The sequence below is a fragment of the Callithrix jacchus genome, chromosome 4 (assembly GCF_049354715.1).
Source record: "Callithrix jacchus isolate 240 chromosome 4, calJac240_pri, whole genome shotgun sequence".
NCBI classification, from domain to species: Eukaryota; Metazoa; Chordata; class Mammalia; order Primates; family Cebidae; genus Callithrix; species Callithrix jacchus.
Genome location: NC_133505.1, coordinates 6,247,892 through 6,263,740, shown reverse-complemented (window position 1 = coordinate 6,263,740; position 15,849 = coordinate 6,247,892). Strand labels below are relative to the sequence as shown.

The 15,849-nt window shown below is 43.1% G+C and overlaps 1 protein-coding gene across 3 annotated transcripts in view; it reads right to left on the bottom strand.

The window, feature by feature from the left end:
- GPLD1 (glycosylphosphatidylinositol specific phospholipase D1) overlaps nt 1–15,849 on the bottom strand; it is a 71,618-nt gene that overhangs the window by 40,947 nt on the left and 14,822 nt on the right. For all 3 annotated transcript variants that reach the window (XM_035294769.3, XM_054253685.2, XM_035294771.3), the window contains exons 5-11: nt 14,376–14,473; nt 13,298–13,408; nt 12,399–12,447; nt 11,667–11,721; nt 5,123–5,230; nt 4,872–4,899; nt 4,638–4,777 (exon numbers count right to left, since the gene is read on the bottom strand). In XM_035294769.3, coding sequence (XP_035150660.3) covers nt 4,638–4,777; nt 4,872–4,899; nt 5,123–5,230; nt 11,667–11,721; nt 12,399–12,447; nt 13,298–13,408; nt 14,376–14,473 — 589 coding nt within the window. The remainder of the gene's footprint in view (nt 1–4,637; nt 4,778–4,871; nt 4,900–5,122; nt 5,231–11,666; nt 11,722–12,398; nt 12,448–13,297; nt 13,409–14,375; nt 14,474–15,849) is intronic.

The window sequence follows — 15,849 nt, the reverse complement described above, 5'->3', positions numbered from 1 at the left end:
GCCATCATGGTGAAACCCCATCTTTAAAAATAATCATTATAATAAAGTGTTCATTATCCAGCCACACAGGACCAGTTAAGAGCCCACGTTGTCCCAGAGAGGGTGAACAGGCGGACAGCTGTCACTATCATGGTGACCTAGGCAGCCCTACACTGCCAGTCACCCTAGACTCAGCCTTCCTCTTCCCTCCCTACTCCACCTGCTGAGCTGTTCCATGCTAACATGAGACGTCTCAGAATTTGAGACTGTGATAAAAACTGACTCCCAGTTACGCCTTCTGCCCAAGTATGCACATTTATGCCTACATGTGCCTGAATTTCTCCATTTCATTTCTTTAAAAAATTCCATAAATTCAGTCATTAAATAGCTAATGAAGGATCCCCTTTCACAAGTGAAAAAGACTCTGAGAATGTAAGAGATAAGCTGTTCCCATTAGAGGCTCTCCCCTAGCACTGAGCTGAAGCATTGAGAGAGTGGGTATTCACGTCAGAGAGGGTTCTGGAATGAAGCCATCTTCAGAGGATTCATATGGAGGACACTGAGGGCGGCGCGGTAATGCAGAGTCAGGTGGAGTGTAGGGTGAGGAAAATTAGTTGCTGGAAAATTCCAAAAAGGGGGTGGGAAAAGCTGAAGGCAAACTTTTCCTACCAAAACATTTCTCCGGCTGGCTTTCAGCCGTGGAGAAGGTTCTCTTTGAACCTTTTCTTCTCCATCCCAGGGTGCAGAAGGCGGTCTTACAACATTAGCGCTATATTTTCAAATAGACTTTGAGGTGAGCAGAGTTCTGGCTGGGAATGTGACTGCCACTATTTCATTGCTTCTTTAGGAAAACAGACCCTAAGTTCCAAATAACCGAAGTGCGGTGTGGAAGATCACCTACTGTCAGTAAGCTGGGAAATGCTGCTAATAAGAACATATTTATGGTTTTCTTTCTGTTATGAATTTATTTGTGCTGCTTATTTTTGGAGAGTTCACTGAATTTCCCATAAATATTCATAAATTCTGGCCAATCTTTCTCTGTAGATGTATGCAAACAATTGATCCACTCATGAAATTTTAAACCTTGGTAAATCAGAACAGGGATCGAGAGATAAGAAACATGTTATTTCTCCATTTCTTTTCCTAATGAAAGAGTGAGGTCCAGCTACACATCTTTCCTTAGCTATTTGGAAAACCAAGCCACAAACGAACACCAAAAAAATGTTTTCCAGTTTGGATGATACAAAACAAGTAACTGCAGGTCACTCACTCAAACATGCCCATCTGTTATGAATCTTTCCAATATAAACTTTGCTTCCTTCCAAGCATAGTAATAACAACAGTAACCCACACTTAGTAAGTGCTTACTCTATGCTAAACCCTTACCTGACTGATCTAATCTACTCACAGAAGTCCTATGATAAAAATAGTATTCCCGTCTCAATCTCATAGGTGACGAAATAAGATTTTGGAAGGTTTAGCAACTTGTCCCAGGTAACTCAGCAGTGAGAGGCAGGTCTCTTAAATTCTCTACAACCAGGGCAGCATGCACCTAGAAGCCACGTCCACACGAGGAGCGCGCAGGGATTTCAGGTGAGGCTTATTTCACTATCAGAAATGGCATTCATATGAGATTGCCACCCCTGCCAAATTGTTACTCATTGAGTCTTCGAAACAGGTTTAGTATGTAGCAAGCGAAGGTTGATTCTGTCATCGAATGGAATTGTTTTTCAAATCAGCACAGTATATAATCATGGTTAGCGTCGTCCGGATGCCGGCAAATGTTTGTAGGGCATTTCTGAAGGAGCCTCATCCGGTGTAACATTCTGGATGTCCACCTCTGCAGGCCACTCCCACTCATCAACAGCCAACTCTGCTGCCATCCTGACCTGGATCAGTCTCCCAGGCACAGGTCCTGCCCAGAGAACCTCTTTCCCACTGCTAATGGTACGCCCTGTGCCTCCCACTCTGCCCCATCGCTGCTTCAGGGGCTGCCCTGTGCTTCCTAGCCACACCCACATCTCCACCTGCTTTGGGTCAGCAGTGGGAAGATGCTGCAGGTCCAACAGTACAGTCAGAAATGGGTTCTCTAGGCTGGGTGTGGTAGCTCATGCCTGTAATCCCAGCACATCCGGAGGCAGAGGCGGGCGGATCACTGGAGGTCAGGAGACCGAGATCAGCCCAGCCAACCAACATCGAAACCCCCTCTCTACTAAAAATACCAACATTAACTGGGCACAGTGGTGCATGACTGTAGTCCCAACTACTCAGGAGGCTGAGGCAGGAGAATCGCTTGAACCCAGGAGGCGGAGGATGCAGTCAGCCAAGTTCGGGTCACTGCACTCCAGCCTCGGTGACAGAACGAGACCCTGTCTTAAAAAAAAAAAAAAAAGAAAGAAAGAAAAGAAAAGAAAAAAAGAAATATGGCCAGGCATGGTGGCTCAGGCCTATAGTCCCAGAACTTTGGGAGGCCAACGTAAGTGGATTGCTTGATCTCAGCAGGTAGAGACCAGCCTGGGCAACATGGTAAAACCCCAACTCTACCAAAAATACAAAAAAATTAGCTGGACGGAATGACATGAGCCTGTGGTTCCAGCTACTTGAGGCTGAGGCATGAGAATCACTTGAGCCCAGGAGACGGTCCATCCACCCAGGCTGGGGTGCAGTGGCAGATTTCAAGTGAGATCATGCCACTGCACCCCAGCCTGGGTGACGCCGCAAGATCCTGTCTCAAAAACAAAAAACAAAACACATGTGCTCTTAAAAAGAAAGAAAGAAAGAAATCAGGTATCAGAGGGGCATTAGTTCCCTCTCATCTAGGGGTAGGGTAAGACTCTGAGAGTCTAATGATCTACTAGAGCTGGAAATGCGGAGAATCGCAGCCTACCTGATCTGTATTTGGGCTGAGTCTCTGATTTACACTTGTTCTGAGCAACAGAATGTTTTACAAACACATTTATTTCTCATTTTATTTTGGAGCGTGTGTTGGAGGGCATGTAGCTGTGGCTCTGTTTGCTTTTCTTAGTATTAGGTGAGGTATCCTTTGACACCCTCAAACCCAAGAGTGTAGTCAGGATAGAGAAGTGTGTCACCAAACCCTTGTTGCTGACTATAGCAACATGACAGCCACTCTGCGGCCTGCGGAGACCTGGTGCTCCAGCCCCCAATATGGGTTTTTCCAAAAGAAACAAATGGAGGCCAGGCACGGTGGCTCACACATGTAATCCCAGCACTTTGGAAGGACAAGGCAGGTGGATCACTTGAGGCCAGGAGTTTGAGACCAGTCTGGCCAATGGAGTGAAACCCCATCTCTACTAAAAATACAAAAATTTGAATTGAAGAGTGGGGGCCAATATTTAACATCCTCAAAGAACAGAACTTTCAGCCCAGAATTTCATATCCAGCCAAACTAAGCTTCACAACTGAAGGAAAAATATTTTATGAACAAGCAAGTATTCAGATATTTTATTACCTCCAGGCCTGCTTTACAAGAGCTTCTGAAAGAAGCATTACACACAGAAAGAAACAACCAGTATTAGCCTTTCTAAAAATACACCAGAAAGTAAAGAGCATGAACATAAAGAATAATTTACACAATGAATGGATAAAACAGCCAGTTAACATCAAATGGCAGTAACCCTAAATTTAAATCGACTAAATCCCCCAATCAAAAGACACAGCCAAAACCCAACGGCATGTCACATCCAGACCTGTTTCACAGGCAAGGATACACAAAGACTCAAAACAAAGGGATGGAGAAAGATTTACCAACCAAATGGAGAGCATAAATAAATAAATAAATAGCAGTAGTTGCAATTCTCACATCTGATAAAATAGATTTTAAAGCAACAAAGATATAGTGGTAAAAGGATCAATGCAACAATAAGAGCTAACGACCCTAACACCCAGATACATAAGACCTATAAAGAGATTTAGACTCAACAAGACAGAAAATTAATAAGGATAGCCAGGACTTGAACTCAGATCCACAACAAGTAAACTTAATAAACATTTATAGAGCTCTCCACTTCAAATACACAAAACATACATTCTTGTCAATATCACATCACACCTACTCATAGGTTTAAATGAAATATTGATCGGCCATTATTAATACCCATTTTTAGAATAAAGCAACATTTCCATTCTCTCTCCCTCTTTCTTCCTCTCCTTCACCCCTTTCTTTTCTTTCCTTCTCTTAAAAAAAAAAAAAACAGCCAGGCATGGTGGTGCACACCTGTAGTCCTAGCCGCTTGGGAGGCTGCGGCACGGGAATCCCTTGAACCCAGGAGGCAGAGGTTGCAGTGAGCCGACATCATGCCACTGCACTGCAGCCTGAGCAACAGAGCAAGACTCTGTCTCAAAAACAAAGAAACAAATGGAGCATGAGCCATTTCTGGCAGACCCCAAATTTGGTAATATCTATTTCTAAAACACGAACAGCATCAACCAAGCCAAGCAGATGGGAACCAGTCAGGTTTATAAGATGACTCAGTCTCCATTCTTTCCCTCTGAATAGGTGTGGAAAGCACTTCACGAGATTTTTTGTTTTGTTTTGTTTTGTTTTGATGTGCTCAGTTGAAAAACCTGAGAGTTATGCTGGGGCCTGGGGTAAGAGGCAGGGAGTGATTTGTATTGGAAATGGAATATTAATTCACCTGGTCCCATTCTCCAACATGAAGCTTGTCAGATTGTAAATATTCGTGGACCAAAACGCCATATCATCCAGTCCTCCAAGAAAATACTCTTGGAATTGTTCCACCAAAAACGGGGACTTCGTAGAGTAACTGGGATACAGCTATGGCAGAGAGAAGGAAAAATGAATCGATTACCACAGTTCTACAGCTGATAACTTTGTCATCCTTTCAGATTTACAAGAATGAAGCCTTTACCTTGGAAACAGCTAGCATCTCACCGTACCTGCAACATAAGCAATAATTTTGACTGTGAGTTGCAGTTTCTAACAGAGAAATGAAGCAAATAATGAAGAAAAAGTTTCATCCATCCACATCCACTGTCGTGCAATGGCCTTTCAACAAGCAGAATCCATAAACCCAAAATCCAGTCTCAAACTAAAACATAAAAACCGTGCTAAGGAGTCACAATAAAATGAGCTGCGTGCCGTCCTCTGAGTTCTACTCACATTTCTAAGAACTGGATATGTGAACACTCAACAATGACACGTTCGGTGATGACTTTCCGCCCATAGAGTTTCTCATAAATTCCCAGTAAGTCTTTGACTGGTACGTACCTGAAAAATGCAGAATTAGAGTTGTTTTGATTCTGAAGCTGGAAATAATAGTAACAACTGCAGCTAACAGTTATTCCATGATCCTTTTGTTCCAGACACCATGTAGACATCTTCACATGCACTCACTATTCAATCCTAGCAATGATCTTGGTGGTTAGTACTGCTGTATCCCATTGTACATAAGAAGAAATTATTAAGGCAAAGAAAAGCTAAATGATTTACCCAACAACGTGGAGCAAAGAGCTGGTAACTTAAGTGTTGATGCAGGTTAACAGATTGGGGACTAACTCTAAATTGCAAATGGGGTGCTTAGTTTTGTGAGCTCAGAGCTCCAGAGGTGACTTAAATTATTTTCATTCCTTCAAGTTGAATTATTCCCAAGAATTACAAATACTATTATAAAAAAGCCTCCTCACGCTGACTTTTTTTTTTTTTTAAACTAGGAAGGAAGGAGGGGAGGGAAGGTCCACTCTGACATCTTAATTTCAGAGTATACAAAGTATACAAAAAAAGTATGCAAAGAATAGAAGTATTGTGAAAGGGAAATCAATCTCAGGACCCTGAAATCACTAAGCCAAAGGGAAAAAAGTCAAGCTGGGAACCCTATAGGGCAAACCTGCCTCCCAATCGATTTCTAAACAAGATCGCTACCAAGATTAAAAGCTACATATTTCCCTCACGATTTACCCACAAGGAAATTCCTGGGGACAAAGGAGAGACAGAAATCAAAAGTCATCCCTCTGCTCCCCTGAGATAAATGTCTGATTGCTCTTTTACCTAATTCTTTCACTAAGCCAGACTAAGGCATAAGTGACACTGCTCCTGTCACTTATTCGGTGAAAGGCTAATTGGAAACCCAGAAGGATGTCTCTTATCCACCTGACCTGGAAGCCTCCCGCTCACTTTGAGTTGTCCCATCTTTCTGGGATGAACCAATGGACATTCTACTTATTTTTTTTGAGATAGAGCCTCACTCTGTCACCCAAGCTGGAGTGCAGTGGGGCGATCTTGGTTCAAACAAGTGGCCTGTAAGGGGACTGAACCCACGACATTGGTGTCATCAGTACCATGTTCTAACAGACTGAGCTAACCAGCCAATAGCCATTTCACACATATTGATTGATGCCCCACATGTCCCTACCATGTACAGAGGACCAAGCTGTACTCTGACCGCCTTGGGCACACGTTGCCATCAGGACCTCCTGAGGGTGTGTCATGGGTATGTCCTTAATCTTGGAAAAACAAACTTTCTAATTTGAGACTTGTCTCCAGTGCTCCTTAGTTGACATTATAAAGCAATGAAAACAATTCTCAATCAGGCTTTTGGTTCACAAGTATTAGTTCAACTGGAAATAGCAGCATTTAAAATCAGATTTATACTGAATCATCTTTTAATTTAAAAATCCTCAGAATAATCAACCTAAAAATCACAACCAATAAAATCTGATTTTAGTAGGTTTCTTTTAGTAGGTAAAAGAAAGAAACAATTGAGAGACTCATTTTTTGTAAGAGCAGCATTGGATTGGCATTCCCAATAAAAATAGCTTAAAAGGCTAGACAAAATTGCAGAAAATATTTTTTTAAATGAATCACCAGGCTAGCAGGACAGCAGAAATTTTTCTAAGGCCAAAAACAACTGGAAACAAAACATCCTGAGAGGTGAGCAAATGGGACAATCATCTTTTGCCCTGAGGACATGTGCCATACCCTGCACTGTAGTGTGGAACCCAGAGGGTTTTTTTTATGTTTTTCAGATGGAGTCGGAGTCTCACCCTGTTGCCCAGGCTGGAGCACAGTGGCATGACCTGAGCTACTTATTCTAGCAACATGGAATATCACCAAACATGACCAATGTAACTCCTGTTGTATCTGATAAAGCAGACTGTAATGCAATGCAGCAGCTATTTAGAGGTAAAGATGGCTACTGCATCATGACGAAAGGCTCAATTCACCAGAAAGACCCTTCCTTTTGAAATTAAGTGTACCTAACAATGTATCTTCAAAATATATATAGCAAAACTAACTTTGACACAACTATAAGAAACTGAAAAATCTACCCTCATGGGGGAAATTTTTTAAACTAATTTATTTCCTAATCAGCAGATCACTGTTGGTGGAAGTATAATTAGTTCAACCATTGTGGAAGACAGTGTGGAGAAATACCATTTGACCCAGCAATCCCATTACTGGGTATATACCAAAAGGATTATAAATCATTCTTCCAGAAAGACACTTGCGGCTGGGCGCTGTGGCTTACGCCTGTAACCCCAGCACTTTGGGAAGCCAAAGCAGGCAGATCACCTGAGGTCAGGAGTTCGAGACCAGCCTGACCAATATGGAGAAATCCGTCTCTACTAAAAAATACAAAATTAGCTGGGCATGGTGGCACATGTCTATAATCTGAGCTACACAGGAGGCTGAGGCAGGAGAATCACTTGAACCCGGGAGGCAGAGGTTGCAGTGAGCCGAGGTCGTACTACTGCACTCCATTCTGGGCAACAAGAGCAAAAAACTCTGTCTCAAAAAAAAAAAAAAAAAAAAAAAAAGACACATGCACACATATGTTTACTGTGGCATTGTTCGTAACAGCAAAGACTTGGAACCAACCCAAATGCCCATTAGAGATAGACTGGATAAAGAAAATGTGGCACATATATACTATGGAATACTATACATCCATAAAAAGGATGAGTTCATGTTTTTTGCAGGGACATGGAGGAAGCTAGAAACCAGCATTCTCAGCAAAGTAACACAAGAACAGAAAACCAAACACCGCATGTTCTCACTCATAAGTGAGAGGTGAACAATGAGAACACATGGACATGGGGAGGGGTACATCACCCAGCAAGGCCTGTCGGCAGGTGGAGGACTAGGGGAGGGATGGCATTAGGAGAAATACCTAATGTAGATGACAGGATGATGGATGCAGCAAACCCCCATGGCTCCTGTCTACCTACGTAACAAACTGCACATTCTGCACATGTACCCAGAACTTAAAGCATAATAAATTTACAAACAAAAAAATCAGTAGATCAACCTGATAAAAAGAAATAAATAGTGATCTTATCTTATTTATACCTTACGAATCTTTTTATTTGAATAAGTTTTTTGGGTTTTCTTTTTTTTTTGGCTTTTGGGTTTTGTTTTGTTTTTTTGAGACATGGTTTTGCTCGTCACCCAGGCTGGAGTGTAGTGGCACGATCTCAGCTCACTGCAACCGCCGCCTCCCGGGTTCAAGTGATTCTCCTGCCTCGGCCTCCCAAGTCGCTGGGATTACAGGCATGTGCCATATCACACCAGGCTAATTTTTGTATTTTTAGCAGAAACAGGGTTTCCTTACTGCAGATCACTAAGAAAAGGGTTGATAAGTCATTCTGAGATAGTTTGTTATCTCTACAGGAAAAAAATAAAATTAGATTTACATCTCAGAACATACAAAAAATTAACTCCAGTTAAATGAAAAGACAAAGCTAAGAAATAAAACTATAAAAGCTTTAGAAGTCTATGTTAGAGAATAACCATTTGCCCTCGGGGTAGATGGGTTTTCTTTCCTATTTTTTTTTTTTTTTTTTTTGAGACAGAGTCTCACTTTGTCGCCAGGCTCCAGGCTGGAGTACAGTGGTGCAATCTCGGCTCACTGCAGCTTCCACTGCCGGGTTCAAGCAATTCTCCTTCCTCAGCCTCCCGAGTAGTTGAGACTACAGGTGCATGCCACTGCAACCAGCTAATTTTTGTAGTAGAGACAGGATTTCACCATGTTGCCCAGGATGGTTTGATCTCTAAACCTCGTGATCTACCCGCCTCGGCCTCCCAAACTGCTGGGATTACAGGCGTGAGCCACAGCACCCGCCGCCTTTTTTTTTTTTTTTTTTTTAAAGACACAGGGTCTGTTGCCTAGGCTGGAGTGCAGTGTCACAATCATAGCTCACTGAAGCCTCAAACTCCTGTGCTCAAGTGATCCACCCTCCTCAGCCTCCCAAGTAGATTGACTACAGGTGCTGTACCACCACACCCTGCTAAGAACGGATTTCTTTGTTTTCTGAGACAGAGTCTTGCTCTGTTGCCAAGCTGGAGTGCAGTGGCTGGATCTTGTCTCACTGCAAACTTCGCCTCCCAGGTTCAAGTGATTCTCTTGCCTCAACCTCCCGAGTATCTGGGACTACAGGCACACTCCACCACGCCTGGCTAATTTTTATATTTTTAGTGGAGACAGGGTTTCCCCATGTTGGCCAGGATGGTCTGAAATCTCCTGACCTCGTTATCAACCCTCCTCAGCCTCCCAAAGTGCTGGGATTACAGCCGTGAGCCACCGCGCCCAACCAGAATGGATTTCTTAAATAAGACATCGGGCCGTACAGATTAGAAAGGAAAAACTGATTCAACTACATGAAAATTAACAAATTCTGTTAGTCAACATACACCATAAAATAAGTGAAAAGACACACCACAAACTGAAAGACATTTGTAACAACAAAGTGACAAACTGACAAGAGAAAATATTTTAAATATTTAAATGTAAACTAGAAGCCAGAATATATAAATACTCATGAATAAATAAAAAGGATAAGCAATCCAACAGAAAAACAGATTGAAAACTGGAAAAAGTTTTCACTTAAAATCAAACACAAACGCTCCATCCAAATAGAAGAGTTTGACCTCGTTACTAATCCGGGAAATGGAAACTGCAACCTTAGTGAGAAACCATCACACACAAACAGGCTGGAAAGTGTCACCGGTTGGACAGTACCAAGTACTGGAGAACGCAGAAGCAGAATGGTTATACCGGACAACGCGCAAGCAGAATGGTTACACCGGAGAACGCAGAAGCAGAATGGTTACACCGGAGAACGCAGAAGCAGAATGGTTACACCGGAGAACGCAGAAGCAGAATGGTTATACCGGAGAACGCAGAAGCAGCAGAATGGTTACACCGGAGAACACGGAAGCAGAATGGTTACACCGGAGAACGCGGAAGCAGAATGGTTACACCGGAGAACGCAGAAGCAGAATGGTTACACCGGAGAACGCAGAAGCAGAATGGTTACACCGGAGAACGCAGAAGCAGAATGGTTACGCCGGAGAACACGGAAGCAGAATGGTTACGCCGGAGAACGCGGAAGCAGAATGGTTACGCCGGAGAACGCGGAAGCAGAATGGTTACGCCGGAGAACGCGGAAGCAGAATGGTTACGCCGGAGAACGCGGAAGCAGAATGGTTACACCGGAGAACGCGGAAGCAGAATGGTTACACCGGAGAACGCGGAAGCAGAATGGTTACACCGGAGAACGCAGAAGCAGAATGGTTACACCGGAGAACGCAGAAGCAGAATGGTTACACCGGAGAACGCAGAAGCAGAATGGTTACGCCGGAGAACACGGAAGCAGAATGGTTACACCGGAGAACGCGGAAGCAGAAGCAGAATGGTTACACCGGAGAACGCAGAAGCAGAATGGTTATACCGGAGAACGCAGAAGCAGCAGAATGGTTACACCGGAGAACACGGAAGCAGAATGGTTACACCGGAGAACGCGGAAGCAGAATGGTTACACCGGAGAACGCGGAAGCAGAATGGTTACACCGGAGAACGCGGAAGCAGAATGGTTACACCGGAGAACGCGGAAGCAGAATGGTTACACCGGAGAACGCGGAAGCAGAATGGTTACACCGGAGAACGCGGAAGCAGAATGGTTATACCGGAGAACGCAGAAGCAGCAGAATGGTTATACCGGAGAACGCAGAAGCAGAATGGTTACACCGGAGAACGCGGAAGCAGAATGGTTACACCGGAGAACGCAGAAGCAGAATGGTTACACCGGAGAACGCAGAAGCAGAATGGTTACACCGGAGAACGCGGACGCAGAATGGTTACACCGGAGAACGCAGAAGCAGAATGGTTACACCGGAGAACGCAGAAGCAGAATGGTTATACCGGAGAACGCAGAAGCAGCAGAATGGTTACACCGGAGAACGCAGAAGCATAATGGTTATACCGGAGAACGCAGAAGCAGAATGGTTACACCGGAGAACGCAGAAGCAGAATGGTTATACCGGAGAACGCAGAAGCAGCAGAATGGTTACACCGGAGAACGCGGAAGCAGAAGCAGAATGGTTACACCGGAGAACGCAGAAGCAGAATGGTTATACTGGAGAACGCAGAAGCAGCAGAATGGTCACACAAGGTTCACAGGAGCGGAAGTTGAGATGATCATTTTGAAAAAGTAAAGCTAAGACTCGTCAACTCCACTCCATTCAAAACTGAGTGGAATTCAATTTTTCCAAGAATCTACTCCGACTATTCTAATCTACAGTTTTGCTTCTCATGCTTTACCAATGCAGAAGGCTTCTAATTGTATTTTCAGTTACAGTTTCTAAGAAAAAGAGTCAAGGTTCGAAATGCCATTCAGATATCACAAGTTTAAATGTACATTGCTCTTACCAGCGTCGTGCAAGGTAATTAAAATTGAATTCAAACTGGCTCAACACGTCTCCTCCTAGGGCATGAGAAAAACATTGACATTTGGTGGATTAGTGACAAACATACTATGCGTCTTTCAGCATGCAGTCTGACAAGCCAGATTATTAGTTTTTTACATTAATACATGTTTTTGTTCACTGTTTTAGGTAAAGGCATGCTTTTTTTTCTTTTTTAAGAAAAAGCAACTTGTAAAAATCTTAGTTAGTGAAGCATATAAATTAAGAAAGAATTAGCCATATAACCAAAGGTGTTTTTTGTTTTTTGTTTTACTTTAAGGAAATATACACCATAAGGGTTTCTTTTAATAAACACCATTCACCACCTCGTTTAAATTTTCCAAAGTAATTTACTACTGCATACAAAAGGTAGAGTTCACCAGTTTAAGGCTAAAGTATTAGGAGAGAAGACATTAGCTAATGAATTTTAACCCAATGTATAAGTAAAGACTTTCTGAAATTATGACATGTTAACAATAACATGTAGTTTTTTTTAAACAACAAATACACAAGTTTTCACAACTACATCTCCATGTTAAATGAGGTACATCTCTACTCTAAATAAACTGCAGCCTTAAATAGCAAATACATGCAACAGGCAAAATGTTCAAGACACACATTGAAAGCACAGTAGTGATCTCATTGTAAGTGAGCTACAGCACAAGGAGGAAATCCGGCAAATATAAATAAACGGTACCAAAATCACCAGCCGAGTGAGCCTCAGAATAGGAGCCGTGAAAATCAATCTGAGAAAGAGAGAGAACCGTCTGGTGTATATTACAAATTGTAGCCCCAACTCTTGCTCCCACAATCAAGCAGGTGGTGGGGAGACGGCAGCTAACTCAATGAACTGCTGAGGATGCGTAATAGACTCGATTTTCACACTAACGATTTATACACACACACACACACACACACACACACACACAGAGGCAACTGAGTTGGATACCTATGTCTAGCAATAAAGCTACTACAGACAATTCTGACTTGTAGAGTGTAACAATCTGAGTTGAAGCTGAAATTTCTAAGACTGTAATTAATATTTAAACATACATACATATTAACAATTAAACATTTTATATGTTTAATAAATATCAACAATTAAATATAACACACATTCTAACAGAATGTAATTAACACTAACCAGGGGCCTTCCAGAGGCTAAGTCGTCAGGTAAGATCACAATTTTCAGTTTGGGGATATGACATTTTCATATAGGAAGTTAAAAACAAAAAGTCCAAAAAGGTAGAAATATTAGTTTTAAATAGAACTAAGTGGCAGGTATTCATATCCTTATTAAGACACACAGCTTGAATAAAACATAAGATTTCTCAAATAGTTTCGTGACTGAAACAAAACCCTGAATCTGTTACTCTCTTCAGTACACACTAGCTGCTCTGCTCTTGGGGATCAATCTACCCAGTTGGCAAGACGAATGAAAGGACGGAATTGGAAAAGATGGGACCTCTAACCAAACACTGCTTTGGGCGGAAGTCTGAATAACGTAACATCTTCCTATTTAAACGGTCAGGTTGTGACCTTAGGTGTGACAGTATCACTCCCATGAACTCATTCCCCGTACAGGGATGTACTCACAGCTCCCATGGTCCTAAGGAATCCTTGTTCAATGCCCAGGCTATGCCAGCTGATGTCTGCCACCATGTGAGAGGTGATTCCAAACAAGAAAGCTACCAACTTCTCTGTGTCCTGCCAAACAAACAAATTAGAGTCATGTGTGTTTGGGTGATTTCATAACAATCCTATTAAAAGTTTTAATAGGCCAGGTGCGGTGGCTCACGCCTGTAATCCCAGCACTTTGGGAGGCCAAGGCGGGTGGATCATGAGATCAAGAGATCGAGACTATCCTGGTCAACATGGTGAAACCCCGTTTCTACTAAAGATACAAAAAATTAGCTAGGCATGGTGGCGCGTGCCTATAATCCCAGCTACTCAGGAGGCTGAGGCAGGAGAATTGTCTGAACCCAGGAGGCAGAGGCTGTGGTGAGCCGAGATCGCGCCATTGCACTCTAGCCTGGGTAACAAGAGCGCAACTCCGTCCCAAAAAAAAAAAAAAAAGTTTTAATTAATTTAAATTCATTTATATTATTGAAACGTAACAAAAATTTCAGGTGACTACATTGCAGTTTCTAGTTATTAAAAAAGGGGATTGGGTGCAGTGGCTCACGCCTGTAATCCCAGCTACTCAGGAGGCTGAGACACAAGAATTGCTTGAACCTGGGAGGTGGAGGTTGCAGTGAGCCAAAATCCTGCTATTGCACTCCAGCCTGGGAGATACAGTGAGACTCTACCTCAAACAAACAAAACAAAAAACAAAACAAAACACACACACACAGACACACACACACACACACACACACACACACACACACACACCATAAGGACTTTTGGAAATGTTTCGTGATGCGTTTGTTGGAAGTACTTTCAGATTAATTACTATCGGAGCAAAATGACGAAGTGATACATCCCAAACTGTGTTTATAAGTGATTCAGGTATTAGCTAACCATCTACTATGTCCAAGCAATGCACGTGACACTAAAGGTGGAATGGCGAGCAGCCCTTACAGAGTGGTATAAATGGGGTAAACGCAAGTCCAAAAACAGTACACGGCAGGGTTGGTGCTAAGTATTTTAAGGATTAGAGGACCACGCCTACCTTCTCCCAGGGAAGAGGATAGTTCTCTCGGATATAATGAATGCTTGCATTGAGAAACGGAGTCCAGTGAGTACTCTCAGACACATCATGGAATTTTCCTGACAAAACAAAAATCAGGACTCTGGATTCTCTTAAAACTTGGAGAATGTCAATCCAATTTTCCACAACCACCCACTGGGAGAGTGTCAATCCAATTATTTTCCGCAACCACCCGCTGCTGTGTCCCTTCTTCTCTTTCCCTCCTTGCCCCTCAGTTTCTTCTATGGACATTCAGAAGAAGCCTTTAAATAGGCCAGGCTCGGTGGCTCATGCCTGTAATCCCAGCACTTTGGGAGGCCGGAGCAGGTAGATCATGCTGCCAGGAGTTCAAGACCAGCCTGGCCAACGTGGTTAAACTCTGTCTCTACTAAAAATACAACAACTAGCTGGGCATGGTGGCACCTGCCTGTAATCCCAGCTACTTGGGAGGCCGAGGCAGAATTGCTTGAAATGGGACTCGGGAGGCAGAGGTTGCAGTGAGCCAAGATCACACCAAGGCACTCCAGCCTGGGCTACAGAGTGAGACTCTGCCTCAAACAACGAAGCAAAGAGGAAAGAAAAGAAAAAAAGCTGAAGAGCCAGCTGAGATTTTGGAAGAGGCATGGTACTGTTGGCCTGATGACTAAAGGGGACTGCAGGAAGAGGGACGGAGCCTACACTGGGCACGGTATCTCAAGGCCGGCCACCGGCTTAGAATAGAGGCTACAAGTGTTTCCATTTCTGTGCTCTGAAGGTAAGGAAACAAGCGGGTTTGGTTTTATTTTGGGGGTTTAAAAAAATGTCTTCCTTGCCCCTCACAGTCAGCCTACTTAGCACAACAAAACATATTTCGTATACTCCCAAGCACTTAATTTCATAATAATAATTGTCAAATGGCACAGGCCCGAGTATTTTATGCAAGCATTGTTGGAGTGGGCCAGTGGGTGTCCCAGGTAGCTCTTTTTTCCCCACAAGAGGGGTAGCAAAGACCTAACTGGCTGCTGTGCTAAACCTCTGAGAGCCACGAATGCCTCATGAGGGCCAAATGTTACAAGGACAACTAAAAGCAAAACCACACAATTCAGATCCCTCGGTTCCGTTTTTCTACGGCGTTCCCAAAGTGACAATACCAAAGCCATATGAAATCACTTGTTTTTCTGACAATGATTTTCAACTAAGTTAGAACCAAGGCATTTGCTCCAACTGTTTTCCTAGAGATAAAGCTTTAAACAATTCTTGTTCTCCAGAGTACAGCAAAACTCCAGAATTAAACACAGCAGGAGGTCTTTTGAACAACCTCAATTTAAAGAAATTGCCAGACGAACTGAAGCTTTCTCATCCCTCTGTAAATCCTACAGGCTGAAAGCAAATAAAGTCCCCCCAGGGCCTGCTGAAGGCTGACAGCTGGCAAGCCACACCTAGAGACTTGAACTTATCTGTCTACACCATAGCTCAC